The sequence below is a fragment of the Oryza sativa genome, chromosome 3, assembly GCF_034140825.1.
Source record: "Oryza sativa Japonica Group chromosome 3, ASM3414082v1".
Lineage (NCBI taxonomy): Eukaryota > Viridiplantae > Streptophyta > Magnoliopsida > Poales > Poaceae > Oryza > Oryza sativa.
Window position 1 is genome coordinate 21,832,349 of NC_089037.1, and position 13,142 is coordinate 21,845,490.

Sequence of the window (13,142 nt, forward strand, 5' to 3'; positions counted from 1 at the left end):
AATCATTTAAATGGCTCAGAACTTCTAAAATTCATATCTAATTCATACGAACTCCGAATTGAGCCGTTCAACTTGCAAAATTCATCTAAAATTGAGATCTACATGTTTGTTTACTTTTTATATACTGTTTACTTGGTTTTTATTAGTATTTTTCCTCGTTTTGCGTGCCAGCGTGTAGTTTCTGTCGTTTCGGAAGTCCGCGGTCGCGAGGAAAAGAGTTCGGAAGATCAAAGTGAAGAAGCAAGGCAAGTCACACATTCCCCTTGAGCATGTTGATCCCAAATTAAAAATGTTTTACCGTTTGCAAATAAACATGCATGTCTTGCTAATTACATGGGATCTGGGTATTACCTATCTGCTCGCTTGTGCCATGTTTACTTGATATCTGTTCTTTGTCAATCTTGGGTAATAAATCGACTAGCTCATGTTACTTATGTGACCTAGCTAGAACTATATGCTTAGCCATGCTTAACTACCACTAGCTCAGTTGATGGGATAATTACAGTATTAGACCTTTTTAGCATCAGAACGAGCTGCGTGCTCAAGACATCCAGCCATGTGTTCGTGTCCGTAATTATCCAACTAAAATGCGACTGAATGGTGAGCTGTGGGTGCATGGTTTTGCTAGTTGCACCCATGGCAATTAAGGACCGGTTCGCGGGAAACCCTGGAAGAATTCCTCGTACTTACCACAAGCTAGCGTGGGCAACGGCTGAGCTTGTAGTGTAGCTTTCCTCTAGCTGATGCATTCAGGCAAGGGTGGGCGTGATGGAGCGGGGTGGGCCCTGCGACGGCCTCTGTCGCTTCCGGATTCACCTAGGCACGAGAGGGGACTGCCCGTTGCCCACTGGGGACGGGGGTGAAACCTGAGGTGTGGTGTGCTTGGCTAGAGGGGGTTATGCGAAGGGTCCTGTCACGGCCTCTTTCCGGTATGTCATGGTGGCATGTCGGCGCACGGAAACGTGTCATGGGGCTGTGTCTTGTGGGTACAGTTGTACACCTCTGATCAGAGTAAAACTATTCGAATAGCCGTGTCCGCGGTTATGGGCGGTCGACCAGATTCACCGTGATTAGTCTCACACTTCATAAATCGACCCAATGCACTGTAGTTCAGGTGGGTTAGTTGGGCCTGTTCAACGTGGTGTAGTGTTGATCAGTGGAGATTTAATATTACCTTAATGACTCTACAGTTTTACTGTTTTGCTCAATAAAATGTTTTACAACTGCCTTTATGCAAATAGCCACAAGCCATCCTTGTATCCCCTTGCACGTCTGCATCATTGGTGTGGCTTGCTGAGTACGGTGGTTATACTCAGCCTTGCTATTATTCCCCCTTTTCAGAAGTGTAGTGCTTCTGAGCTGAAGACGAAGTTAGAAGACCAAGGCTCAGACCCAGTTGAGTTTTGCCTGTGGAGTGGAGCTGAAGCCCCGCTAGGATCGCCTTTTTCTGCTGCTGCTGCTTTCGTTTCGGTGTGAGGACTAAGTGCCTCTTCTGTAAGTATTTACGCTTTTATTTACGTTTGGAACTGTATATTACTTGTCGTTTTGTGTACCCTGGCTGGTCCTGGACAGGGATTTAATACACAAAATAGTCTGGAAATTTGGGCTAAATTTCTGGGCGTGACACCTCCCTTCTCTAATCATCCCTCTCACCTGTTACTAATCGAGTATGGAGTACCACCACCTTGTGTGGTGATGATGTGGAGAATGCAATGGCTCAAATGACTAACCTAACTAGCTATCTAAATGAACAAGTTGAGATTGCCTCCTATGCATTAGTTTGCGAATAACCAAAAGAAAAACATGCTACTGTTTCGAGTGAAGGGCCTCGTTTGCCATCATAGACTAGACTTGAGTGTAGTGAGTTGTGTGTCTTAGGTAACCGAATACTACAAGATGGAAGAGTTGAGGTAACGAAATACTACAAGATGGAAGAGTTGAACTCCTTCAGCTATAGTATGACTATAAGAGTTTGAGGATAGGTTTGGCATGGCTCAGTGATAACAGAAAATTTTATCAATGAATCTCTCTAATGCGTCCAAATGCTAGCATGAGTACATCATCAATATAGTTATTGCATCATTTACCTGGCGGAAGATACGTAGTGGTAAAACAATAAGTGTACATATGAGTTGGCACACCAACGGTTATATATCTACACCAAGTCGACAAAGGTTAATTTGCACAAAGGTCCTTGGCTTGCTAGCAAATCAAAGAAAGATGATGCTATCATAGGTGATGTAATATATGCTTGAATATAGTGAGTTGTTAGTCGAGTGTAACCCAACACTGCAGGATGGAGGAGTTGACCTCCCTTGGACATAGGACGATTAAGGATGATGGAAACGTGGTTGATATGGCTCCATGGTAAGGGAAAATTTCATCAATACATCTCTCTAATGCATCCAAATACCATCAAGAACTTCCAGCAAGGGCATCTTCATTATAGGTGATTGATTCATTTACTGGGGAAACATACGCAGTGGTAAAAAGAGTAAATTTAAATATTATTCATAGTACCGATAACATATACAATACTATTAGTTAAAAAAATTAGGAAATGTTAACCATATTTGTTCACATTAGAGGCCAATCTATAGGAAAAAAATGGAAGTGTTAAAAGCATTTTTTCACATTCGAGGGCAATCTGTAGAGAAAAATAATTGGAAGAGTTAAAAGGAATTTTCTTTTCACATTAGAGGGCAATCTATAGAAATTTTTGTTGGAAGTGTTAAAAGCATTTTTTTTCCACATCCGAGGGTATTCTATAGGGAAAAAAAGCTAAAAGTGTTAAAGGCATTTTTTTACATTAGATGGCAATTTATAGAAAAAAATGAAAGTGTTAAAGACATTTTTTTTATACCAGAGGGCAATCTATATTAGAAAAATGAGGGGGAAAAGGGATCGGGAGGAGTTGAACCCAAAACCTGTGAAATGAAACATGCAACTATAGTAACCAGGATACAAAAGGAAGTTAGTGACTTGCGCTATCTGTACGAAAGAAAATGACATTAGTAGATCTGTCGTGAAGCATATTATATATTTAATAATATCCTTTCGAGAAATATATGTTAGTATAAAGTAATGAGCAAATATATTCATATCAATTATTAATCACTTTGTACATTAATCCTATTTTGGATTAAGATGACAATGTCAAGCTTTTTTGTTTAATGTGGGAATTTCTAGCTTTCTGACATAAAAGTGGAGACTTTAGGATACCCTCCAATTATTATAGGTATAAAGAAATTGTTACTACAAGAAATGGAAAAACACCCTTCAAATATTATTTTCATCAAAATGTGCCAAGTAATCTGACCCGTTTTATTCCTATAATCTAATGATTTAGATTCCTTCTCTTGATGGTACCGATAGGGCAAGAAAACCGTCGGAGAGTCCATTGGTCGACCGTTAGTTGTAGGCTATTCTCCAAGTAATACACTACAGATCACCGTCATCAGCAATTAACCTTAGGCAATGTACAAATCCAACGGTACCATCGGTGATTGCATGAATCCATTACTACGGATAGCCTACAGGGAATGGCCGACCGTTAACCCTCAGGAATGTATGTGGCATTGTGGCCTACCATGTAACTACATTGCCAATTGGCCAAAGGGTAGGACCCTAGTAGTGTTTCCTTACTAATTGCTACTTCGTACTACTCATCTCCTTGGTATAACCTATCTTCCCATATCTTAACCCTTGCTACCACTGCGACCTTTCCCCTCTCCCATTTATAACATTGCATGCTCCTAAGTACGTACTAGTGCTATTGTTGCCACCCTACCACACACAACGGTGCCAAATCTTTGGTACTTTCTAGCAGGTGCTGCTTCCACTCATGTACCCAAGCCAGCACAAGTGCCGTTGTCAACCCATCCCAAGCCAGCACATGTACACAATCCCCGGATGATTGCCACGGCCTACCCCTCTCCCTCCCTGGCGCCACCACCACATTTTCCTCCCCTCATGGTCTTTCTATCTAACCCTTGTTTTATTTCTTCATATAAATGACACAAATACCTTCTGCTTGTTCTAGAATATAATTAAACACATGAATTCGTGAGTTTATGGCGTTTAATAAAACTACAATCAATCATTCTCCTCTATTCACATGAACATTAAAACATCCATTAGAAAATTATTATGTGAGAAATATCAACTACCATCTGTGTCTTATACATGTGCTTACAGAAATTTTACAGTTCTCCAGAAAGTACCTAGAGGTACCAAATTTACATTAAAATTGGTACCTCGAGGTACCTAGTACCTGGAGTACTAAATTTTACACTGAAAAATATGGTAACTCTAAATACTTTCTCAAGAATGATAAAATTACCCATATGCTTATATCTCATATGCGATTCCAACCTTTAGTACTTGGCTGCGAGGAATAGACAACATCTTCTCGCCATTTCTACAGTTTTTTCTAAGGAAAGAATAGATGTAATTGACAATGATCTTGTTAAGAAGCGAGGAGTGAGGGCTTGCCACTATGTCACTCTCTCCAAGTATGTACACAACACCATTCTCCATCTCTCTGAGGATAGCCTGCTGCTCCTGTTGTACCTTCTCCATCTTTTGCATGTTCATATTCTCTACCTGGTACCCAATTTAAAACTAATGTTACTACAACTAACATTTCCAAAAAATCGTATGATCTTGAAAAGTAAATCAAACCAACTTGTTCCAACATTGTTATAATTATTTTTTTGTTGTCATAGATAGGATGTCGAGATTCCTAATTAAAAAAAAAGAAGTTTGTAATGAATATTAATTGTTACCTGAAATTGTTTAAAATGCTTGCTTCTGCCACTAAGTTGCTTTGTATGCTCAGAGAAGGATTCGGCTGGTGTAAGCATCTCCTCTGCATAGACTGCATGCCCAGAGTGTTTCTCATAGCTGGCAAAACTTTCAGCAATGGAACTGGCATAGCTGGTACTCCTGAATATATGTTGATCACCGCCTGTAGTGTAGAAGTTAACATCCCTTATGTAGTACTGGAGGTTCTCAGTAAGTGCATCAACAAAGTCCTTGGCCTCCTCCATGGGGTCTCGATAACCGTACCGCGCCACGCATTGGAACACCTTGTACTCTTCTTTGTCGACATGTCGAAAGATGAATCGCTCGGACCTATCGACCGACGGAATCGGCAAGTGCTTGATAGAGACAAAGATGAGCACAGAGTGGATGGAAGGGATCTTCTCAATGAGGTGAGGGAACACCGGGGGTATGCCTTGCACAAGATCGGTGTAGAAGAGCCCTACCCCGGGAACCCTCTGTATGTCACGGCGCTCCAAGAGCTCCTTCACCTTGTCACGGGGCACAGTGTGCTCAAGCTCAAATTCATATCTCTTGACATGAACATAGTGCCAGACAGTCATCACAATCATCAGGAAAACTGACATGGCCACAGGTACATACTCGCCATGCACAAATTGGTATAGGACCGCCGATAAGTAGATCGACTCCGATGACATGAAGACGATGAAGAATAGTGCAACGTACCAGATGCTGACCTTCCATACTAGGAGCATCACTATTGTCAATAGGAGGGTTGTGATGATCATCACAAAGACCACACATATTGCTACATGAAAGAATCAACATAATGTTAGTCACATACATTGACATATTCACATGTGTGAATTGTGTAATATTTGATATTGGATCATTGAATTTAACTAGGATTAAGACATGAGATAAAAAATCCTTACCGTGAGCTTCTCCAATAATCACGGTTGTCTTGAAACCAATTGTTACAAGGCAAGCACCCACACAAAGCAAGAAGTTCACTTCTGGAATGTACAGTTGTCCTGAATATTGCCTTGATGTGTGGAGTATCTTAACTCTGGGGAAGCAGTTGAGTGTCTGCAAATGCGAAATGGTTGCAAATGCGCAGGATATCATGGCTTGGCTTCCAATAATGGATGCAGCAACTGCCAGGATGAACGTGGGCCAGAACATCACGTCTGGAATTGTTCACATGTGGAAAATAATTAATTAACCTCTGTTCAAGAAGTCAGATGTATGCACTATTGAAGTATGATGATGATTCTACACATACTTGGAGTTGATCTGTAGAAAGTGTTGGCTATATGCTCTGGATGTTCTCTCAAGTATGCTGCTTGCCCAATGTAAGCAAGCAACACTGAAGGGACTAGACCAAAGCTGAAGCTTAGCTGGAGGACAAAGATACAAATTAGTTGCAGTTTGATTAATCCATTAAATAGTTTATACAATTTATCCGAACTTACATACCTGTATTGATCTAATGCTGAAATATCCTAGATCTGAAAACAGAGCTTCTGTACCTGTCATATTGGCAAAACAGGTTTCTTTTCAGCGAACAGAAACATCTTGTTGAAATTTAATTTTCTGTTGCAGGAGGTCTCAAATTTATCAAATATTTCCTTTTTCATATTTTACCATGTTAATTATTTTTAGGTAATGCAATTGGTAACTCTCATATTTTACCTGTGAAGCAGAGGAGTATGCCACTAAGAGAGATCCATCCATCCTTCTTGTTCCTTCGGAAGTAGTCGATAATGTATTTCAGGTTGAACGCCCTCAACACGCCGGTGTCAAACTTAATGGTGTTGTAGATCCCAACACACCCAATGAGGAGCAACCACAGGAGTATGATCGGCGCAAACAGGTAGCCAATTTTATCTGTGCCGAACCGTTGGATTGCAAACAGGACTACCAAAGTCGCCACTGTGATCCACACGATTTCATCTGTTGGAACAGTCAGAGAGATCTCATATATAATTGGTCATTATCAAATGAATTGCATTTCACTATAATAATTATACAAATAGTACTTAAGGTGATGTCATGCTTTCTACCTAAGTAAACCTCAACTAGTGTGTTATTTAGGGGAGGCTTTGAAGGTGACCATTTTTCCAAGAGAAAGAAAAAGAGGAAGAGACCTTGAAGGTGATGACCTGTTCAGAAAAGTCATCACTTGTACAGCTTCGCCGCCACCAAAAAATTGACAAAGAAATGCATATGTGGTGTAAGAACCAGTCTCGTGTACCATACTAATACTAGTACAGTTCTACTCTATTAGGTGTGTACGTCCATACACATATGTATAAAGTAGGTGGTGATCAGTTAAACCTGGCCATGAATCTTGTGAAGAATTTGATTGGTTGACATCAACAATAATACTCGGAACGTTAAATCAAGCCAACGATTTAGATATGAGAAACACAGCGGCCACATACATTGGCCGTCCTATTAAATGCTAACAATGACAGTTTTTTCAAAGTGAAGAAGTCCAAGAAGTCGACACCTCAACATCAATAATAGGAGCGTGTGAAAAAGACTACATTCTTGAAATTTTTTGACATGAATATATGATGTTCACGTTCTTTTCCAAATTTTAATCTACTACAGAAAATCAAAGTAAAATGTTATAGTACGCATTTTCTACTGCGTACTTAGAGATGTATATTTAATTTTCTTTCAAAATAGAAGTAAACTTATAATGTCTATATCAACAATATACCGACATTTAATTGTGGGTATCAGAAATTAAACCTTCGTAATCAACTAGGCACAACTACACGACTACACGAAACGTAACTTCTCATATACGTTTAAGTTGGCTAATTTATGGCCGTATAATTTTTTTCTACGAGACAACAAGGAATTGGCGTGTAAACCCATAGTCACGACCAATAACTCAAAGAATTTAATGAAGCGAAGACCTGTAAATCAACTAGGCAACGCTAGTGTAATTTGTGTTTGCCTTTGTACCTGTTGTCAGGTTCGGTGCTTTCTCTTTCAGCCCACCAACCGCAGACAGAACTGAAAACATTTTCACAAAGTAAATTCACAATAATATTTAGATCAAAGTTCAGAGATGAAATTAACCATTTCAGATATATATATATATATATATATATATATATATATATATATATATATATATATATATATATATATATATATATATATATATATATATATATATATATATATATATATATATATATAATACACTATCTAATTAATTAGTTAAGCTAGCTGTCACCTGAAATGGCCGGTGTAAGGACGGCATCGCTGATGACCATGGCGGTGGCTAGGATGGTGAGAAGGAAGAGCCAAATCTTGACGGCTCTGTTGGTCTCGAGAAGCTCCTTCATCCACCGAGCTCTCCTCAGCGTTGCCTGCGGCTTCCCGGTGTTGTACTTGGAAATGAGCTCGTCTTCCGCCTGCTGGTTCGGGATCAAGCTCACCTTCGCATGCCGAGAAATCAGCGTGTACAGTGCAAACGTTCCACCTGCAGATGACACATATTCAAACTTATTTTGGGAGTTAATATTAATAACAGCTAGTAATTAATAACATTTTTCAACATGCTATATAAGTAATGTTCTGCTAGCTAGCTACCACCCCCTCCTATTATAAGGGCAAAATCTCTTGTATTTTAGATGAAATAACAGGGCTTGAGAAGTATGAATATTAATTGTAAAATGTAGAGAATGATCAAATCCATCAATTAAGTTTGCCAAACTTAATGTATACTCTAAATTTAAGTGTTGACTATATATTCTCTCCGTCTCTAAAAAAATATCCTTTTAACTTTTAGCTTTATCCCACATGTTTTAGTACACTACCAGGTTAGAGTGACTTTTAGTAGACTACCAGGTTGGAGTAGGTCACTGATCATGCCAAGTTGGATCAGGAGAAAAAAAACCATGCAGGATACGGCAGTGGCGTCCAATTAATGCATTTAATTTAACTAGCTGAAAATTAGAGGGGAGACATGGAATCGGAAAAAACAATCATGGACGACACGGCAATGGCATTTAAGCTAACCGGACATAGCAAATTAATAGCTATAATGGTTGCATACAAGCTAATGACACACTTTGCTTGGACGCAACATGCATATATTAACTAGCTTAGAACTAGTACTACCTTGGGTACCAACATAGCAAGAGAATATGTAAACAGTGATACAAGTTATGTAGTGATGGAGATCACAAAAAAAAATCAATTATGTTAAAAATATGTAAACTTTTAAATTAGAAAAATACTTACATATTTATACATAGGTACCTAGACACATTTTATTTTTTGCAAGGGGCAGCTATAGCTAGACACAAATTAGTTTTCCATCTTAGTAAGACATGCATTTTTCTAAGTCCGGAGAGAGTCTTACAGTTATTTATCTTATTGAGTTGTTATATTTTTTCCACTTTCATGGATGCAAGGATCATATGAACCTTCACGCTCTTTAGCACAAAATTTTGAGTCTTGCGTTTCTACCATTTCACCATCAAGACATTTTGAAAGTGAAACATATATGGATAGAACTTCTAAAAAGTGATCGAAAAAGAGATATTTTTTTCTTGGCCTGCATTCTTTTTCTAGGTTCCTAGTCTTACAAGATAGAACTTTCTAGGTTCCTACTAGAGATATTACCGTCTTAACAAATTCTTTTTTTCACATGGGGTATTTGTATTTGTAACTTGTCTATTTTCTCTCTTTCTTTTTTATACAAGCCAAACTTAAGTACACATATATAACATAAAAATAGCATTCAATGAATAAAATTGCAACTTTAACATAACAACTTCAAAACGTAGTTTTTTTTTATTTTAACGATACGCATACTGTACTACACCGATGGAGATGGTATGTCGTAGTAATTCAGAGTCGCTGCTGAGGGCTGACTAGTAGAAAGGTAGTAGTAGAAAGAAAGAAGTTACCGTCGCCGTCGTCGTTGGCGCGGAGGGCGATGAAGACGTACTTGACGATGGTGAAGAGGGCGAAGCTGTAGATGATGAGGGAGAGGGCGCCGAGCAGGTCATCCGGGTGGCGGACGCCGTCCTTGAACGTGCTCGAGTACACGAACAGCGGCGATGTCCCGATGTCCCCGTACAGTATTCCCACGCACTGGAACGCTAGCTTCAACGTCCTCGCCCAGCTCTCCTCCTGCATTATTACAGTACAACATATAATAATTAATTAATTAGCTCGATCGAACGGTTAATCCATGCATGCATGTTAAACTATATATATATATATATATATATATATATATATATATATATATATATATATATATATATATATATATATATATATATATATATATATATATATATATATATATATGTACCAGGTTGATCTAGCTGGGATTAATTTTCAGAAAAAAAATAAAGGTGCATATGAGAACTTGGCCAAACTTTTCGTTTTCAGGTTAGTTAATGCTGATCAATTTGGCAGACTGAATATTATGGTCGAACTGATAGCGAACATGTTTGAGTGGTGCAACTAAATAACTAGTGGGTAGAAAAATCCTGAAATTTGCTTTTTATTCCTTAAAAAGTTGGTGCCACTCGTTTTTGTTGAAATGAGTTTCTGGCTTTCTGACATATATACATACAGATAACAAAACATGAAATCTCTGTCACTATCCAGGAGTCCAAATAAAACTAGTTTTAATTTTTTTTAATTCTAAAAACTTCAATAAAATCCATGGATCCAAATTAACAACCTTTCAATGTTCAGCACAGAATTATTAGATGAATACACAACAGCAATAAAAAAACGTGGATACAATTTTTAGATATTTGTGGCACGCTTTTCAAACTGCTAAACGGCGCATTTCCTGTGATAACTTTCTATATAAAATTTGCTCTAAAATGTCAGATTAATCTATTCTTTTCAAGTTTGTAATAATTAAAACTCAATTAATCATACGTTAATACCACCTCGTTTTGCGTAAAACACTTAATTTTTATCTTCATCTTCATCTTAAGAAAAAAAACACCAAGTCTTTAACAACATATATAATGGAATGCATGGGACCGATCGATCGATCGATCATAAGCATTTGCACAGCAGTTTGGCCAAACAATGGTAGTACATGATCAATGAATTGGACAGCAGTTTGGCCAAATTAATAAACAAACCTGGCCTCCACGGTGGTTTGCTCCGCCGGCTCTCGTCGCGTCGACGTACAGGGAGTCCTGCCGCCGCACCGCCGGCACGTCGTCGTGATCGTCATCGTCGACGATGTCGACGAGGACGATCTCCTGATCTCGTCGGCTCCCTCTGCCCAGCACATCGTCACCCATCTCTCTCTGATAGCACAAATAATTTAACCGGGCAGCTAGCTAATAAACAAGGTTCACAAGCGAGTACTCCGGTAGACATATAATAATCTCTCTCCGTTCTGATAAACTATCTAGCTGCCAGCCTCAGCTCATGCAGCTTCCCTTTTATAAGCTCTCTTTCTGACTCTCTATCTCACGGAGAAAGGTGGTGCAGCTAGCAGCAGCAGCTGTGGTCGCTCCACGTGTTCCAAGTTTTTCTCTGCTTCTAGTTACCTTATCAGAGACGACGATAACATATGGCTCCAAGAGATTCAGAAACAAAGACCGCGTTTTCACACATCTGCTCATTGATCTACTCGTCTGAAACCGGTACTAGTAGTTTCCGACTTCGCTTTCTGTAGCTAGCTTACTAGCAGCTAGTCCATCCACTGATCTATCGATCGACCGATATATGCATACATACGATACACTCTCACACGTGCTTTCGCAACCGCACAGGTCGATCCAAAGGGTGCGTACGCGCCAACAAAGTCGCGGGAAAACGTAAAACATGGCGTTCGCGTCGGCAGTTACCATCAGGTTCAGATTCAGAGACAGTGACGGCTGGGTTGGGCTTATATTTCGACGTAGGAGTACCGAATAATCTGTGTTCGTCGCTTTGCTCATCACGAGTCAGCGTTTTCATACCTTAAGTTGGCGCGTCCAACCAAAGAGCAACGTAACTAACTGCTACCACTGTCTTAGCTCTGTCCTACCTGTGATCCAGCCTTCACTAGTACTACTAGCATGTGTTTATTTCACACCAAAATTATAAGTTTAGTTGAAATTAGAACGATGTGAGAAAAAAGTTGAAAGTTTGTGTGTATAAAAGTTTTGATATGATGGAAAAGTTGAAAGTTTGAAAAAAAATTTTGGAACTAAACTCGGCCCTAGGATATAGTAGTGAGAAATTATATTATTGCAGCTGTGGTCTTCATCACCACAGTACTAGCAGATTGTTCCCTGTTGAACAAGTGCTTTAATTTGACAACTTGGTATATACTCCCTCCGTTTCGAAATGTTTGACACCGTTGACTCTTTAGCACATGTTTGACCGTTCGTTTTATTTAAAAAATTTAAGTAATTATTAATTCTTTTTCTATCATTTGATTCATTGCTAAATATATTTTTATGTAGGCATATAATTTTACATATTTTACAAAAGTTTTTTAATAAGACGAACAGTCAAATATGTGCTAAAAAGTCAACGGTGTCAATATATGATCTCTATACGTCAGTTAATTACTCCTTCCGGTCGGAAATTCTTGTCGAATTTTGACCCAAGGGACAACTTTTGGTTTATGATCTCTGTATATACAGATAACTGCATTCTGCCCGCGCCCTGGCAGATTGGTAATCTCGCCTGTAAAATTGATGGACTCGAGAGTCCAGACTTTAGTATGGCAGAGCCAGCTAGTTCGTCCAGTCAACACTCGAGCCATGAAAAGTATGCATGCCACCGGTTTAATTAACGAATGGATGAAGGTAGATAAAGCTGGCTTTGGTCTCGTCTAATGAACTTTCTCATAAAGTTACATCGTACTGTCCACATCTCTGTACCGTTCTGCTCTGGGGCAGGCTACATTACAGACCGAGAAAAACAGAGCAAAGTCGTCAATTCCTGCGAAATGTAGCACCCGCTCACAGCGCATGCTGACAACATTTGAATAATTTTGATGATAATGGGATCAGAGACTGTGGCCCAATATTCCTCGCACAGAGTGAGTGTATGTGTGTATATATATATATATATATATATATATATATATATATATAAAAGTCACTTTAGACATTAATATATGAATTAGGAAAATGTTAAACGGCCCAACTTGTGGTATTGCAAAAGAGTTTCTTTATGGTACACTGTACTACTGTATACTACTCTCTCCATTGAAAAGTGTTAAGATTTTTTTTTCTTCAAGATGGTAATATTTGTAGTCTCTATACAATCAAGTTTTATATAAACAGTTGTCATTTTGTTTTGCAATACTAAATTGTTGACTGAAACTCCGAGACACCATC

At 38.9% G+C, this 13,142-nt stretch overlaps 1 protein-coding gene across 1 annotated transcript; it reads right to left on the reverse strand.

The window, feature by feature from the left end:
* Window positions 1-4,073: 4,073 nt before the first annotated feature.
* LOC4333296 (potassium transporter 27-like) lies at window positions 4,074-11,221 on the reverse strand. The gene is made up of 10 exons (NM_001418346.1): window positions 10,938-11,221; window positions 9,729-9,954; window positions 8,045-8,293; window positions 7,768-7,818; window positions 6,481-6,741; window positions 6,265-6,317; window positions 6,071-6,185; window positions 5,721-5,975; window positions 4,788-5,593; window positions 4,074-4,605 (listed from the first exon to the last, which is right to left on the reverse strand). The coding sequence occupies exons 1-10, from the start codon at window positions 11,100-11,102 to the stop codon at window positions 4,351-4,353; spliced, it is 2,436 nt and encodes an 811-aa protein (NP_001405275.1). The 5' UTR covers window positions 11,103-11,221; the 3' UTR covers window positions 4,074-4,350.
* Window positions 11,222-13,142: the final 1,921 nt, after the last annotated feature.